The 16,840-nt window shown below is 46.4% G+C and overlaps 1 protein-coding gene across 4 annotated transcripts in view; it reads right to left on the bottom strand.

The window, feature by feature from the left end:
- Positions 1 to 16,840, bottom strand: part of DENND5A (DENN domain containing 5A) — a 349,938-nt gene that overhangs the window by 200,998 nt on the left and 132,100 nt on the right. For all 4 annotated transcript variants that reach the window (XM_078680968.1, XM_078680967.1, XM_078680969.1 and 1 more), the window contains 2 exons: positions 9,930 to 10,080; positions 8,460 to 8,553 (listed from right to left, as the gene is read on the bottom strand). In XM_078680968.1, coding sequence (XP_078537094.1) covers positions 8,460 to 8,553; positions 9,930 to 10,080 — 245 coding nt within the window. The remainder of the gene's footprint in view (positions 1 to 8,459; positions 8,554 to 9,929; positions 10,081 to 16,840) is intronic.

Genomic DNA, 16,840 nt, shown 5'->3' with positions numbered 1-16,840 from the left:
AATTAGCCAGGCCCACCCCATAAATTTGGCTACAGCAATAACAAGATGGGGGACACAATTAGATCTTAATATTCTCAGTGCCTCTGAGTAATTTCTTGTCCCCAAGTTCCTGCATGCCGGTTTTAGCCATCTACTTCTTGGGGCAGCATGTAATGGGCAGGCGAACAAAAAATGTGGGATGTCTTCTACATGTACTTTGCAGTAAGAGCAAGTATTCACATTACCAGTGGACCATTTGACAGTAAAAGCATTAAGGGGTAGGGAACCAATTCTAAACTGGAAATATAGCTTTCTATCTAGGGGTTTAGAAATCAAGTCCCAGTACTGTTCATATTTAGGTGTAGGTTTAAAATCCAAAAACTGGGATGTCAACATTGATGGTTGGTTGGAAATCAATACCATATTAAATATCATGTCCCAATACATTTTTTTCAAACATGTCTTGGATGGAAAAACCTGTGGATCTACTGCTGTCCACAAGTGATCTAGGTGCAGTTTTTGGAGCAGGGTTCTTACTTCTTTGAGCCATGGTATCTTATGAAAGTGATCAGAGCTTACAACATCCATAAGGGCAGCTGCATAATGACTCAGTTCGGGAGTAGTTTTTACGCACCTCCAATATAGTAGGGGACGCAGTCTAGCCATGTCCTCTATCTTTTTCCTCCCGAGGTCATATTGTAGCGGAATCGAAGGAGTGCTCTGGGGTACACCAATCATTCGTCGAAGAAATTTACTTTCTGCGACGACTAGCGAGCTCAAGTTCGAAAAGCCCCATGGCTCTGATCCGTACAGACAGGCTCCCAGTACTTTCATACTGTAAATCTCCATTATTGGCTGAATAGGTTTTGTAAATGAAGATTTATGTTTTAGTGCTATTGCACCTGCCAGTTGATTAAACTTTAGCACCACATTGTCCATATGGGATTTCCAGTTCATGTTAGACTGTAATGAAATGCCTAGATAGATAAAAGCATTCACTTCCTCCAATACAGATCCATTAAAATACATTTTCCCCTTGAATTTCTTGACCGGGCACAAGTTCATGAACTTAGTCTTTGTTGTATTTAGTTCTAAGCCCCGAATCCGGCAGAAGTCACCAAAAGCGTTGAGTGTCTTTTGTAAACCGCTGGGGGTCCGCGAGACCAGCAGGGTGTCATCAGCAAACATCAATACTGGAACTCGCTCCCCGCCTAATATTGGGGCGTCTGTCATAGATTGTTTCAAGAAATCAACTATGCCGGGGGGGAGGAGCTACGCCAGCTGCCAAGATGGCCGCATAAGCTCCCGGCTCCGCTGACCTCCGCCAGTAGCTCGTATATCCTGTTCTTAATCCTGCATTCGCACCAGACTCCCGGGTTCATGAAGTATTGCTGCTTCTAAAGGTGTAATCCCGAGGTTTTTATCTCATCGGACTCCGAAGATACGCCGTGTTTCCATTCTCGGCCTAACATCGTGTGGAAGCCGGGGCCTCGATTTCTAGACTATCAGGGTTGGAGTTGATCAACAACGGCCGCTGGACCTGGACGGAGCCCGGTCCCCCCAAGTGTCTCGTAACCTGTTGGTTTTCAGATGGTGGCATTGTGACCGGTCTACACCGTGAACACAAAAGCGGATCGCGCCGGCTGCCGTGTCTGGGGGTCCGACGCCCGGAGACCCTGCTGACCTCCCGGGGTTGATGGGCTGGGCCCTCGCTATCGGCGACGGTGTCGATCTTACAAGACGAGGAGCGCCCACTGTGATCACTGGATTTGCGTGGCCTGTTGCCCCGGAGAAGCCGGCCTCCGGGGTACGAATCCAGCTCTGCCTCTTCGCGAGAGGAGATGGGGCGGACGGAAGGTACGCCATCGCTACAGGCCGTCATGGCCGCCATTGAGGCGCTCCATTCACAGTTCACGGTCGTATTCCGGACACTGAGCGTGCAAGTTGACGGTATCCTGGGACCGGTCTCTGACTCTCCATTAAGCTCTCACCCACCTGCGATACCAGCGATGCAATGTACATCTGAGTTCGAGGTCCCCGGACATAACCTGGATTTACTGTGCTTTTCCGATTCTCAATTCACAGTTGGCGAACCCGTGTTTGTCGCTAGCGTTCCCTGCTCGATCCTGCTGCCGCTTCATTCAGCTATGGACAGTCTTCTGTACTGTTACAAATCCCTCAGTGACTGTTGGACAGACGTGACATCTCTGGACACTTTCCTTCGCTCGTTTTGTGGAACTCGTGACTTTCTCTCCATTTGCCGATCCTGCAACACCGAAGTGAACTTTGACGATCGTCCTGCATTTTCGATTGAGATGGTGGTTCGACTGGAAAAGACTTTTATGAAGTACCGTACTGGCCAGGGATGATCTTGAGGGCTTGGGTTCGGTGAAATAGCTTGACTTAATGTCGGGATTGTACCTATAACGTGAAGGGAGTTGGGTGGTGCCTTGCTATACCCCCCTGATTGGTTTGTAAATTTGCTTTATGTCGGTTTGATTCTATCTCGGGGTGATGGCTTCTGGCGGGGGGGGGGGTACGGGAGACCGGGGGTGTATTTGCTTTTTACGATTCTTCTCCTCCTCCATCTTTTCCCTTCCCTGGGGTTAGTTTAGAGGGCGACAGGCACGCTGCTAGTGGGGTTAGGTCGTAGCCATCCGCAGGGGTGCAGGGTGGGGGGTTGAGGGGGGTTTCTTATTTTTCCTTTATTTTGTTCTATGACCTTTCTGTTTCCCTTTTCCCTTCTTCACAAGAAATGTGGCACGTTCTCCTGATCATTTTATCCTCATATCTGGGTGTCTAGGGTTGAAGTCTCATATTCAGTATTCTGGACGGTCAGGATCCGATTGTGTTTGCCCAAGGCTATCTGTACCGTGTTGCTTTATCTCAGCTCCAATTTGTATCGATGTTTTTCAGATGCCTATAACTGTTGTGTATCCTCAGACTGTTCTTCCCGTTCAATGTTATGATATGTTCCGCCAAATGATGCCTGATATCTGTATTTCTATTCTTGTGTTATAATTAATAAAAATATATATAAAAGAAATCAACTATGCCATTGATATATAATGAGAATAAGGTTGCGGCCAGGACACAGCCCTGCCTTACCCCCAGCTCCACCGGGAAGGATTCAGTGACATCTCCCTGGGCACCCCACCTAATCCGGGCATAGTTCCCTTCATGCAGTCTCGTGAGCAGGGTCAACATTTCTGGGCTTATTCCAAGATCTCTCAAGACAATCCAAAGTTTTTGTCGGGGTACTAAGTCAAACGCAGACTTCAAGTCCACGAAGACGGCGTATAATGGACCGTTTGTCAGGGTTACGTTTTTCCAGAACATTGTTAAAAAATGGAATACCTGGTCAACAGAACTAGTTAGGGGGCGGAAGCCTGCTTGATACGGGGAAAGGATATCCTTATCGTCTATCCAGGCTTGTATTTTGTTTTGTAACATCCTACCCATCAGTTTATGTGCAGCATCGATAAGGCTGATGGGCCTGTAATTACTTGGTAAAGCCTTATCCCCTTTTTTAAAGACTGGGATTATCTCCGCGCCCTTCCATGTTGCTGGGATTGTGGCTCCTTGTGCAATAGCATTAGCAAGCCATACAAAATATTTACACCAGTTAGACCTATCCATTAAAAACACATCCGCTGGTATTCCATCTATACCTGGCGCCCTTCCTCTGGTTACTCCATCCATTGCCACTTGTGCATCTTTCAATGAAAATAATTCTTGGGTATAAAATACCCTTTCTGGGGGAGATTCAGTTGGAGGAGGCAAATTGTCTGCGTATTGTGGTTTGAAGAATTCCACCCAATCCTCCTTCGCTACATGGTTTTTTGGGCAATCTGCTATTCCCCCATTACCCCACTTTAGTATGGCCCAGAACTCTTTCTGCTGCTTAGCTGCACAAGCTTTCTTCAGATCTAGCCATGTGTTCTCATCCCATAATCTTTTTGCCCTATTTTGTGCTTTTCTATAGTCATTCCTGGCTTTTAATACACCAGTTTTTGTCCTCAGCGCTATACTGAGTTTCTGACGCGCTTCTCTACACGAGTTGTCATACCATGCTCCTTTTATTGGTATTCTAGAACCCTTTTTCTGCTTGGTTTTTTGAAGAATAACTTCTGGATATTAGCAAAGAACTTTTGCTGTGACTCTTCAACCAATTGATTAAAATTCAGTTCATTGGTAAGAGATTGTAATCTAGCAACCTTTGCATTAACTATTTCCTCTAGGACCTGCATGTCCCCTGGATTATCAATCAGTGTTGCCCATTTAATGTGACGGAGATTATTGGATGAAACAACATCTAATGTTGCGACACCCTTTTTCTGATTAGTTGTGTTTTCACCTTGTACCAAGTTAATGAGCAAGCACAAGGGGTTATGGTTGCTCTCTAATCTCGGTACCACTTGCATGTCTACCACTTTAGACCATTCTCTAACGTCTATAAGAATGTAGTCTATCCTACTACTTGACCTCACATTGTCAAAGGTGTGTTTACCCTGAGGGTCAGAAAGGGTGCGGCCATTTACTGCCCTCAGACCTCTGGACAGGCATAAGCTCTTGACCTGTATAGCTATTTCTGTCCACTTCTTTACCAGTGGCAGATCCAATTGAGGAATACCCCATTTGGTGTCTTCCTCTTGGGTCAATTCATTATCCTCACAACCTAACGGTTCAAATGTTGTATTCAGATCTCCCTCCACGCAAATAGTGTAATTTGCGGGTAGGATCTCTAGATCATTATCTAATGCACCTATCACGTCAGAGGCTACGCCCCCTTGTGTTCCCCTGGCATAAATGTTATATAATGCCATATTTTGACCATCGGCCCTAGTGAACACTAACGAGAGTAGGTCACTATTATTAATGGGTCTCTTTTTGATGGTGCATTGTAAGGATTGTCGTACCCAAATGATTAAACCCCCAGAGGGCCGCCCTTTGGTGTTCTTTTTCGCAGGTACGTGATAATTTAAGTAGCCCTGGCGAAAAACTGGTGCCACTGCCCAGGTTTCCTGCATCATGATAATGTCATAGGTGTCAATAAACTCGCACCATTCAGGGGTCTCCAATTTATGATGGATACCTGCTATGTTCCAGGAGATAAATTTTGTGCTACCTTTTGTCTGAGCGATGCTCATTTGTAACAAAGGACACTGGTTAGGAGAGAACAGAGGGGGTGAAGGATTAGTTACCACTTCATTTGCAATAGTATAGGAATTTAGTGAGGTTTGCTCAACTATACTAAGGGTGTCTTCCCTGATGATGGATGTCTTGCTCTTGCTGCAATTTAATTCTATGTTATTTAAAATACCGTAGTTTCCTTAATAGGATTCCATAGCCTTAACCACTCCTATACTTGGCCTTTCTTTCAGTCAATCACATTCGCTTAGTCCAGAAAGGGACGAGAACCTGTTTTCCAATGGTATTCCCCAATTGTTTATTTTTCCACTGATTTTGGCTTTCCTTAGTACAGGGTTCCATTTGGTTTTCAACATGGTTGGATTTAAAGTGTTACTTTTCTTTGTATAGAAAAAGTCCAACGTTAGTGGCACAATTTCCGTTGTTCTGCGCTGGGGGGGGGTATATGTTGGCTAGTATGTTTGGCAGAACTTCTGGATCGGTGAAATGCAGCACCACACAATCCCCCTTAAATTTTTTGGTACCACCCCCGATCCATTCAACTCTCCTAGCTTTAATTATTTCTTGTGCCAAGTCTCTTAACCCCCCCTCCCATGATCAGAGCTCTCCAAAGTGGTCGTGGGAGTATCTACTAATAATTCTTGTCTGGAGGCAGTATGGGTAGATTTGGATTCGACTGTAGGTGCTTTTGGTAGTGAATGTTTTATGTTCTCCTCTATTGATTTTTGCAAGAGGTCCCCTAGTCTATTCACCTCTTCGGTCAGATGGTCAATTTTATTTAAGAGTAAATTGCTCATCATCCATGTGTGCCTTTCCTTCTATCAGAGCACTTGTATCTTCCACACTATTTTTCTCAGAGCACACATTGGGGCGTTTTTTACTAGATCGAAGACCACCCCGTTTGGGCATATTCTTCTCCCCCCCCTTTGTTACTCTCGGTGCTGGGACTGGTGCGGGGGCCTCCTCTACTATGGAGATTATTTCTTGATCTTGTGTGCTCTCATGGGCTGGTTCATCTATACCACCAGGAGTTGGGTCAATGGAATATCCTCATGGGTCTGGAACACCTCATTGCTGATATCAAGTGTAGGGGTAGGTGGTAGCGTATTATCAAGGTGCAAGTCGGGTGAATGGCTCAACCCTAAGGATAATCTCCTATCGTGATTAATTTGGACAACGTTTTGTACCATGTAAGTGTCTATGGTATTGATGGGACCAGTCACTTTTGATTTAGACATGTTGATTAGCTTATTTCAAATACTCTATGGGCAGGTACTTGACTTGACAGTCTATGGAGGTATATTTTACGCTTACGGTTACACGTGGTGGGATCTCACTTACTTTAGGTATTTGCGCAGGGTTCTGGGCCCTGCCCCTGCCTCCTCCTGCCGATGAGGGCCGTAGAGGGCCCGCCCTTTGCCCGGGCTTCGCTCCGGGCGTCCCGCGACGCGGGGGTGTCGGGGAATTTGTAGCGCCTCCTGGCGCGTCCTTCCCCGCGTTGTCCGTCACCTGTTGTGCGCCGCCGCGTGGCCTGCCGGGTGTTGTAGTCCCCGGAGCGGCGGCGCGGTGTTTGCGAGCTGAGTGACTCTTGGCGGTGGCGGCTGGTGTCTTCAACAGACTCTCGGCGGTGGCGGCGGTAAGTATTTGGCTCCCCCGCTCTGCCGGGGTGTCGGGGAATTTGTAGCGCCTCCTGGCGCGTCCTTCCCCGCGTTGTCCGTCACCTGTTGTGCGCCGCCGCGTGGCCTGCCGGGTGTTGTAGTCCCCGGAGCGGCAGCGCGGTGTTTGCGAGCTGAGTGACTCTTGGCGGTGGCGGCTGGTGTCTTCATCAGACTCTCGGCGGTGGCGGCGGTAATTATTTGGCTCCCCCGCTCTGCCGGGGTGTCGGGGAATTTGTAGCGCCTCCTGGCGCGTCCTTCCCCGCGTTGTCCGTCACCTGTTGTGCGCCGCCGCGTGGCCTGCCGGGTGTTGTAGTCCCCGGAGCGGCGGCGCGGTGTTTGCGAGCTGAGTGACTCTTGCCGGTGGCGGCTGGTGTCTTCAACAGACTCTCGGCTGTGGCGGCGGTAAGTATTTGGCTCCCCCGCTCTGCCGGGGTGTCGGGGAATTTGTAGCGCCTCCTGGCGCGTCCTTCCCCGCGTTGTCCGTCACCTGTTGTGCGCCGCCGCGTGGCCTGCCGGGTATTGTAGTCCCCGGAGCGGCGGCGCGGTGTTTGCGAGCTGAGTGACTCTTGGCGGTGGCGGCTGGTGTCTTCAACAGACTCTCGGCGGTGGCGGCGGTAAGTATTTGGCTCCCCCGCTCTGCCGGGGTGTCGGGGAATTTGTTGCGCCTCCTGGCGCGTCCTTCCCCGCGTTGTCCGTCACCTGTTGTGCGCCGCCGCGTGGCATGCCGGGTGTTGTAGTCCCCGGAGCGGCGGCGCGGTGTTTGCGAGCTGAGTGACTCTTGGCGGTGGCGGCTGGTGTCTTCAACAGACTCTCGGCGGTGGCGGCGGTAAGTATTTGGCTATTTTGTATATTATATAAAGAGCCAGCTTCCTACAATCGCATTGTTAACGGAGAAGCATAACAAGTAAAGTCATCATCTGTGTCTCATGAAAATCCATGACAGACATCCATGGAAATGGTAGCAGGCTCTCAGGAGAGGGTAATTTTAATGTCCCGAAAAACCTAGGTAAAATAGTAGGAAGGGTGGGCTGTGGGACAGTCCAAGTGCAGGGATAAACTGGCAGAATTGTTGCTAAAATTGGAGGACATCAGTCGATTTTTCACTGAAATGTTTCAAACATCAAAGAGACTCCTGTTTTCACAAATAGAGCCACTTTGGTGGATACTTCTCAACAATCCTAGCAGGGAGCACTACTTATGGCAGATTGTTGAGCATCACCTTGGCAGAGGTTGTAGGTTTGCCAATATGGCAGAAAGACCATTTGCCAGCCAAACTCTTAATCAGCTCTTGGCCTTCATTGTTGTTCTAGTATGAGCAGACAAAGTGGGTATTTTTCCTATTTCATAATCCTGGTAATGAGGCAGTTTCAGAAGCATCAACGTGCTAAAGTAATGTAGAGCCTGTTTAAGAAGTTAACAACATAGCAAAGAATTTCTAACATCTATAAGTTAAGCAAAGCACCTCCTCAATTATAGCAGAATGGCCTCACTTACATATGGCATCATTGCATTAATAATTTTAGGATGACCATAAAATGCCATTTACAACCTTAAAAACCTCAGATTGCACATATATCAAATTTGACTGGGATCAACACAGCGCTCAAAGTCTAGGTTTTAGCTAATAAAAATTTCAATAATGTCAGGACTAAAATCCTTTTTTTTTGTTACCTCTCGCTGATCATTGTCAAGGCGCAAATGTTCTGTGTGCTGTTTCTGTCTGTCTTTCCGCCTCCACTGTGCAGGTGCATTTCTTTTTGTCCATCTACAGTAAAATAACAAAATAAAATATAAGACATTTAACTCTTTGCTTGTTTTACTAGAATAATCACGGACAAAATGTTATTTGAAGAATTGCTATTCTCTGAGAAACTGTTCAGCAGTAGCAACACCCTTTGTTAAGAGCAACTGAATTTTCACTTTGATTCAGTCATGGAGATGAAAATAGTTAAACTTCTAAAATGCTTCTCTTATAACCATGCATACCATTTTTCAAAAGACGAATCAAAAACTCAGAATAGAATGACATAGGGCAGTTTGTTAAAAAAAGAGTTGTCAAGTTTTGGGTCTTTTAAGATTCCTATTTATAGATAACCTTGCATTTTGAAGCTAGATATATTTCCAGATCACTACCGTAATGTGTGCAGAAATTGTAGATTATATATTCCGCCTTAGTTCTGTATTAAGAGAACATGTGCTCAGAACCTCTGTACTGCTTTATCCTGCAAACTCACACACACACAAGCAGCAGCCCTCAAGATGCTAAGGGCGTTGGTCTTCTGTAAACAACTGTGTTTGGCAAAAAAAAACTTAACAGGCTTAACAAGCAGACATATTCCTAACAGATTTAGTACCAGAAAGTCCTGCATAGGCAAGCCGGTTAATCTTGACTAAGGTCCCAAGCTATTGACAATACAGGCAGCAGGCAGGCAGCAAGTTTTTGACTTAAATCACAAGCCTTTGAGTTGATGTTTGACAATGAAGTCAACTGAATCTTAGGGTATGGGATCCTTTTTTCAAAACAGCCTTGCTAGGAGCACTCACTGATTTGCAGAGTGACTAGAAGTTGACTGGCTTTAGGTTTTGGAAGTAGTACAGGCAGGCTTAGTGAGGGTTGTTGGAATAGAAGTTCCTTAGATAAATCATTCACCAAACATCTAAAATGAAAGAAAAAAGTAAACTAGATAAATTGCTAACCTATCAGTAAAAGAAACATAACCAAATCCTTCAGGGTCACACTGAAATATAATAACTGGAAAAATGTTCAAGTCACATACTTTGGTCCACTGGTACCTCTAAGACCTCCTTTAGAGTCTACACATGTTCACACAGGTTCAGGTTCCTCAAATGGGCAGTGTAAAGGAAAACCCACAATTAATTTTGCCTAGTCCTGCATCTCTCACAATTTTCAAGAATTGGCATTCTAGATTGTTGCTTTGTTTGTTGACGCCTGTTTGGGCTTTCAGAGCTATTGTTGCATTATTTATCGGATGGCCCCTTTAAGGATTCCCCAATAGTTGGGACTATTAGGAGTCAGACGTAGGGTTAAATAAAAAGAAAAAGAAATACTAAGAATTAAAGGGTCATTTTAAATCTTTGTTTACCACATAAGACTTTCAAATGTTTATCATGAGTACTCACTTATTAGTGGCTGGCCCAGTAGACAGTACATCAGACTGCAGCTTTGGGAAAAATCCAAGTTCATACTTCCCTTGTCCAATTTTCATATCCAACAGGTGTGGGTGGATCGCAGTGTGATCTATTTTTGTTAATCTTAACTCAATAGATTTCACTGAAAAAAATATAAATCAATTAGTAAGCGTTTGATGTGTTTAACGTTTTACGAAAAGGTTTTTCGCTGATAAATTAAGAAAATAACCTTTATAGTATATTTCTACTGACATATGTATTTTTAATTTGAAGAGACATATGTTTTACGCACTGTGGTAAATATCAGAAAAACAATTCTTAGAAATACTCTTTTTGTATATATTGTAGCTTCACTGTGTTCAAATTCCACAAAAGTGATATATAGCTCTGAATGATTAAAAATAAATATATACTTGTTTGTACATTAAACGAGCAAGAAAATAGACACCCAACCAATATAAACCAGCCCAGTTTCACAATACAACACAAAGGCTTAAGTAAACACCTTTTAGTAGCATTTATCTACTACAACAATGTAAAAAACAATTTTCAACAAAAACAGTCATCTCCAACCATGTCGCAGGTTATGCAGGGCACCTGGAAAATGTTAGGTTATTATGGTCACTGTGTAGTTGTCAAAATGTTTCCAGATGATATAATGGACTATGATATCTGAACAGTATTTCAAGGGTCTGATGATGAATGGCGGTAAGTCATAACAGGCCCTAGTGTGCTGACTATTTCAGCCCACTTTCGCTAAATTCAATTTATCTACTTACACAGGATGTACTTTACTCCCAGAAGGCTATGGAAAATGAAAAAATTGCCAGCCCGCTGTGTTCACGCTGTTCTATAGAAGCAAGCACCTTTCTTTGTATAACCTGGTCTTGTGCCATTCTCACACCATTTTGGTCTATGATTGAACACATGCTAGTGGCAGTGCTGAGTAGACCCATATCCCTTACACTAAAAATTGCCCTATTAGGTCTTGTGGAACAATATAGAGGGTCCAGAGCTAATTGCACCTGTAGGAAAGTGCCCCTTGATGTCATGCCCCCCCCCGACTTTTTGCTACTGGTACTGATATTTTTCGACAGATGTGCATTGGGTCCTTGCTAACCAGGCCCCTGTGCCAGTGCTCTCTCCCTAAAAACAAGGTAAATTGGTATAATTGTAACACAATTGGAACACCCTTTATCACCCCTGTAAGTGTCTGGTAAGTGGTACCCTAGGTACCTAGGGCATGAGTACTAAAGTGGGTCCCTAAGAGCTGCAGCATGTATTATGCCAGCCTAAGGGACCCCCTAAAAAATTGCATACAGCCTGCTATTTAAGCCTGCGTGTCATGGTGCAAACCATGAGTGACAACACTCACTGTGTATTATGCTAAAGTCACTGCATGTAATATATGTAACCCACCCCTAGAGTAGGCCTTGGATCACCATGCCAATGCATATGGCCTTTCCACGTTTTTCCACTCAGACAATGAAGACTCTCTTGAGAAAGGTTAGTCTCATCCCCTTTCATCTGAGGGGGAAGGGGGTCGTGTAGGAAAGTGGCCCTTTTTGTCATGGTCACCCCCACTTTTTGCCAATGGTACTGATGTTTTTCGACTGGTGTGCACTGGGTCCCTGCTAACCAAGGCCCCTGTGCCAGTGCTCAATCCCTAAAAACAAGGTAAAGTGGTCTAATTGTAACACAATTGGCATACACTTTAGCATCCCTGTAAGTACCTAGGGCATGAGTACTAAAGACGGTCCCTAAGGGTAGCAGCATGTATTATGCCACCCTAAGGGACTCCCACACAAATTGCATTCAGCCTGCCATTGCAGACTGCGTGTCATGGTGCAAACCATGAGTGAAAACATGACATGGCACACTCACTGTGTGTCATGCCAAAGTCACTGCATGTAATATATATAAGTCACCCATACAGCAGGCCTTGTAGATCTAAGGCAGGGTGTATTATATTACATGGGAAGGCCTAGCTGATTGAGCAGCTATGCCTCTGTGCTGTTGAGTTCAGTTACTAAATGGTACAAGTGAACAGGGAAGCCAACTAGCACCGGTCAGTACAAGTACCCCAGCTACAAAATGGCTTTACTGAAACCCATGGTGTTTGGTATGAACCAGCCTGTCTAAATAAATTGGTACCATTGCCTGTACTAGATTTATTATGACATACACCCAGAGGGCATCTTACAGGTGCCCCCACCCCCGAAAAAACTACCATTAACTAGTGAGTTGGCTAACTGGTCTCAACCAGCCTGCCATCACAGACATGTTTCTGATCCCCTGCACATGACAGCCCATGCTCTCTGTGACCAGAAACAATTCCTACTCCGGAGGAAGGTATTCACACCTCCTCCAGCAGGATGGCTAGTGATTTAGCATATCAAGGCCAGGGACTTCAAAGCCCCTGGCGCCTTTGATATGGGACCCCGGCTTCCCCCAAACCTGAGGCCCATTTGGCACTAAGGCAAGTGGGAAATTAGCTATGCAAGCAGGCTCGTTTCACCACCAGGCTATTCACACCCTTAAGGTGGGATACCTGATGTGCTTCATAAAAGAAGGGTTCCACAATCTTTCTTTTGGTGAAATTAGGAACTCTGGGACAAGGTTATGCCCACTCCCCACAGGAAGTGGTCACATAGGGGATGTAAGGACCCCGGAGGTATGTAGCCCATTGGCTACTATGATTCACTTCCCTTAATGCCCTACGTTTAGTATTTAGGTGGCCCCCTGACACTGGGAACTCAGATTTGTCTGCTTGAAGGAAGAAGAAGGATAAAGAAGAGCAGAATTTGTGAGAACCGTGGACCAGCATCAACGTTGGCACAAAACTCTGCCTGACTGCTGCTCTCCCAACACCGACTCTTCCAGAACCAAACCAGCCTCCCCAAACCCTTGGAGGTCTACCCAGCACTTCCTTGACCCAGCAACATATCCCTTGGAGTGGAGGAGCCACTGCAGCTATCCAGTACACCGCTCTGCTGACCCCGGCCCACTAAGGGAGCAGCACCCTAGCAAGAGATCTTTGTGCTTCAGGGGGTCAGATCCATCCCCTTGTCAAGTTTGGAGACACCAGGAATCTGCACAAATAGCCAAGGAACCAGAGCCAGATTCAAGCACCAAGGCTTGTTTGTGTTTAGTCGTGACACCACCGCTGCCAAAACGTACCTACAGATCGAGGGACTCCGAGAGCAGCCATCTCAACAACGAGAGTGACCCTGCTGAGTTTCTTTTCCCTCTGCAGGAACACTGAGAACTGTGAGAGACTCTAATTCACTGACCGCAGGGACAAAACACCTCTGCACCCGAGTTCTCCAGCCTGGGTTCAAGTAAACCAACAGTGCATCTGTGGTCCTGAGACCCTCAAGAGCCGAGCCCCCCTTGGGATCTGCAGGACTGGTCCCCCAGTCCCTCCTTGCAGCCTCTTTTTTACAGGTTCTTTTCCCATAGACTTAAGTGTGTAGAGTTCAAGGCTACCACCGCTGCACCCAGACCCCAAGGGCAGGTAAACTTGAACTCTTGGTGCTTCCTTGGACCTTGGCCCCAGTCGTCTGTAAGTGGGTCTATGCAGAGAATGTTTCTCCCTTAGGATAACATTACTGCATTCAAGGCTCATGCCTCAAATCTGACAGCTGTCATTTTCTACTGTTTTTTACTGTAAAATTTGAAAACATCTAAAGTACTTACCTGACTCCAATAATCTTAGTGTCTAAAATTATATAAAGAGATACATTATCTTTCTAAATTGATCTTGAGTTTCTGCTTGAGTTTGTGTCTTAGTTATTGACTGTGTGTGTTCAACAAATGCTTAACGCTACCCTCTGATAAGCCTAAACTGCACACCCACACAAGTGAGAATTTGGTATTATTCATTTAAGCCCTGTAAGCCAATAAGAGTCATCTGGCCTTTCTACATAGTGGACCTCATTTTGGTACACTACATAAAAAAACAGCTTCGGGGCGTGGTTTAGCAGCACATGGAGTGACACGTGCCACGTGGAGTTTCGGTGCCCTTGCGGTGGACCTGACCAAGGGGAAGTGCCCGGTCACACAGAGCTGTATGAGAGAGGGGAACATATATTGGGGCCCGGAGCAGTCTGCGCGGCTCTGAGAGATATGCTGGGGCCTGCAGCATGACTGCGCACTCACAGAGACTGACCTGATTGGGATTGGCTGGCGGCAAGGCGGCCCTCCCAGCTGCTGCATCAAGTTAGGCCTGCGACTCCCATTGCTGTCGCCGCCAGCTTGAGTGCGGTTCCGGCCCCTGGGCTGGGTGCTCACTGGACTCTGGCCCCCTAGAGCTGCCCACCCATCCCTTGTGGGGTATACTGGTGTGAGCCTGCACCCCCACGGCTGAGTCTGCTGGAATTTCTTAGCCCCGAGACTGCAGAAGGCTTCTCCACGGAGGCTGAGGTTCACCACTGGATGCCGTCTGCGCCCTGAGAGGAGTTTACCCGGATGACCTGGACCTGGGACGCCTGGAGATCGGAAAGGCCTGGCAGAGAGTTGAACTCACTGGAGAGGTAAGGGGTGATTGGCTGTTGAGTTGTGCAGCGGGATTGACTTCCCATCCATGCCTCTGATCTGTCTCTTACCGCCCCTGGTATACTGATGGGTTTGGTTGCCTGGAGCCCTAGCTAGTTGGAAGTCCCTGGTTGGGTCCTGATAGCGTATTGGGGCATAAGGGGCATCGACTGAGATCGCACAGTGCGCATTGCCCCCTCCAATTCTTCCTACCCCTGGGGCGTGGTCTGGCTCCCTTTACATCACAAAAGATCGGGATTTGACACTCTGTAGCCCTTTAGATGTCATAGGAAACCATTTATAGACCTGGCTCTTTCTAAACTTCTCTAGCCTATTGCCTCACACACCGTAAACTTCAAAGGTATAACTCCTACCGCTCTGGGGCCCTACCTAACTGCCAGGGAAAGAAATACTTGTGAGTCTTGCCCCAGCTTTACTCTGAGCTGTGGTGTGACCGCTTACGCTACAAAATGCATCAGCTTCACTATTAACACCCACTGCAGTCCCTGAGCACCTTCTCAGCTCGGCAGGGGGTGGGGCTGTTTCCACACTATGGGAGCTGAACTGAAATATAGGCACTGGGCATTAGACGATAACATAGCCTACTCAGAGGAGACTGAGGCCACTGTAGCATTTGTCCGAGACGTTCCCATGGGTCCAACTTTGCTGAAGAACTGTACCGGTCATTGGCCTTCTGGGGCTCCGCGGCTAAGACAGAGACTCCTGAGGGCAGTGAGTCTCAGCTGTGACCCAACTGCACATTGAGAGGGGTGCCTTCCCAGGAATATGTCGCGCACCGAAGCTTGTAAAGTTTCTACGTCAAATCTAACCAGAGATAACCCGGTTAATTCCCTGTAGCTCAAGTCCGGCCCTCCTGCTCCCATGGAGTCCCTACCAAAGGTGGTGGCCGAACCGCTTCCTCCAACCTATATGAACACCTTCCTCCAAGAAATTAAATCAGAGATCAGCTCTCTCAAAACTGAATTCAAGACCTGTCTTAAAGAGCTGAAGAGAGACATCACAGAAATGGGGGAACGAGTAGATGACTTGGAGCGCACAGTAGACAACCGGACAGAAGATCAGGAGAACCTCTGGAAGAGAATGGCAGCATTAGAAGACCAACATATTGAACTTCAGATAAAAAAGGATGATGTGAAAAACCGAAGCAGAAGGAATAACCACTGAATCAGAGGTGTCCCGAGAGGAGCGGAGGGCTCAGATATTATGACGTTCACATCAGACCTGCTCCACAAAATTAGAGGTGACAATGATGCCTCACCGCCCGCCATAGACAGAACTCATGGGTTGCCGTGACCCCGAGACGCCCAGACCTTGTGGTAGATATTCTCACAAAAGACATTTTTTTCACTGAGAAAGAAGTTATCTTGAAGGCTTCACGAAGTAAGATGGAATTCACCCACAAGGGGTACACTATCCAACTTCACTAGGACTTCGCTCAAGTAACGCTGCGACGATGTAGGGACTTCAACCTACTTACAGATAAGTTGCGTGAACTTGACATTAAGTATCAATGGGGGCACGCTTTTGCCTTGATCTTCACCTGGGAGGGTAGAGCCGAGTAATGCATTCCCTACAAGAGGCCAAACAGCTCTAACAACTCTTGATACCCTACAGGGAGGCAAGCCCCTCACAGCTGCTCTCCTTATCTAGGGAACCCATATGCCCAGAGTGGTCCAGGGTGCACAAGCCAGGGAACAATCTCCTGCTCAAACCAAGCACGATATCCATACCTAGTATTTGTTAAATATTACAAGATCTTGATATAGGAACCAATTTACAGACAGACAGTGGGTTGAAAATCAAATCTACCTTTACCCCCATGTTACCACCTGAGAATATGATTAATTGTTTTTATAAAGCAGTAACAGACGACCTATACAAACTAGAGGACAAATTACAATGTACACCCCGAGAGTCAAAGATAACTTAACTAGGGAAGAAAGAACAGCCCTGTATCAATTGACTGAATATTCAAATCTAGCTATTAAAGAAGCAGAAAAAGGGGGCAACATTGTGTTGATGGATGAGGACTACTACACGGGAGAAATCAACAGTACTTATCTGACAGGGATTCATACATTAAGATTATAAAGAATATAATGCAGGAAGTTAACACTCGAATGGAGAAGACACTGAGATACTGGCAGAGTGCTGGTCTCCTATCCGATATGGAGTTCAAGTATATGTACAATCCAACCGCAAGAGCAGCTTATATATATACTCTTCCCAAGATACATAAAAATCCAACAGCTCCTCCGGGCAGACCCATAATTTCTGGGATGGGGGGACCGACCGAGCATATCTCGGAGTACATTGACATCTTTTTACAACCTACTGTGTGACAC

The sequence above is a fragment of the Lissotriton helveticus genome, chromosome 3_1 (genome assembly GCF_964261635.1).
Source record: "Lissotriton helveticus chromosome 3_1, aLisHel1.1, whole genome shotgun sequence".
In the NCBI taxonomy this organism is placed as follows: domain Eukaryota; kingdom Metazoa; phylum Chordata; class Amphibia; order Caudata; family Salamandridae; genus Lissotriton; species Lissotriton helveticus.
Note: the sequence above shows the minus strand (reverse complement) of the source record. Positions and strands in the feature narration are given on the sequence as shown.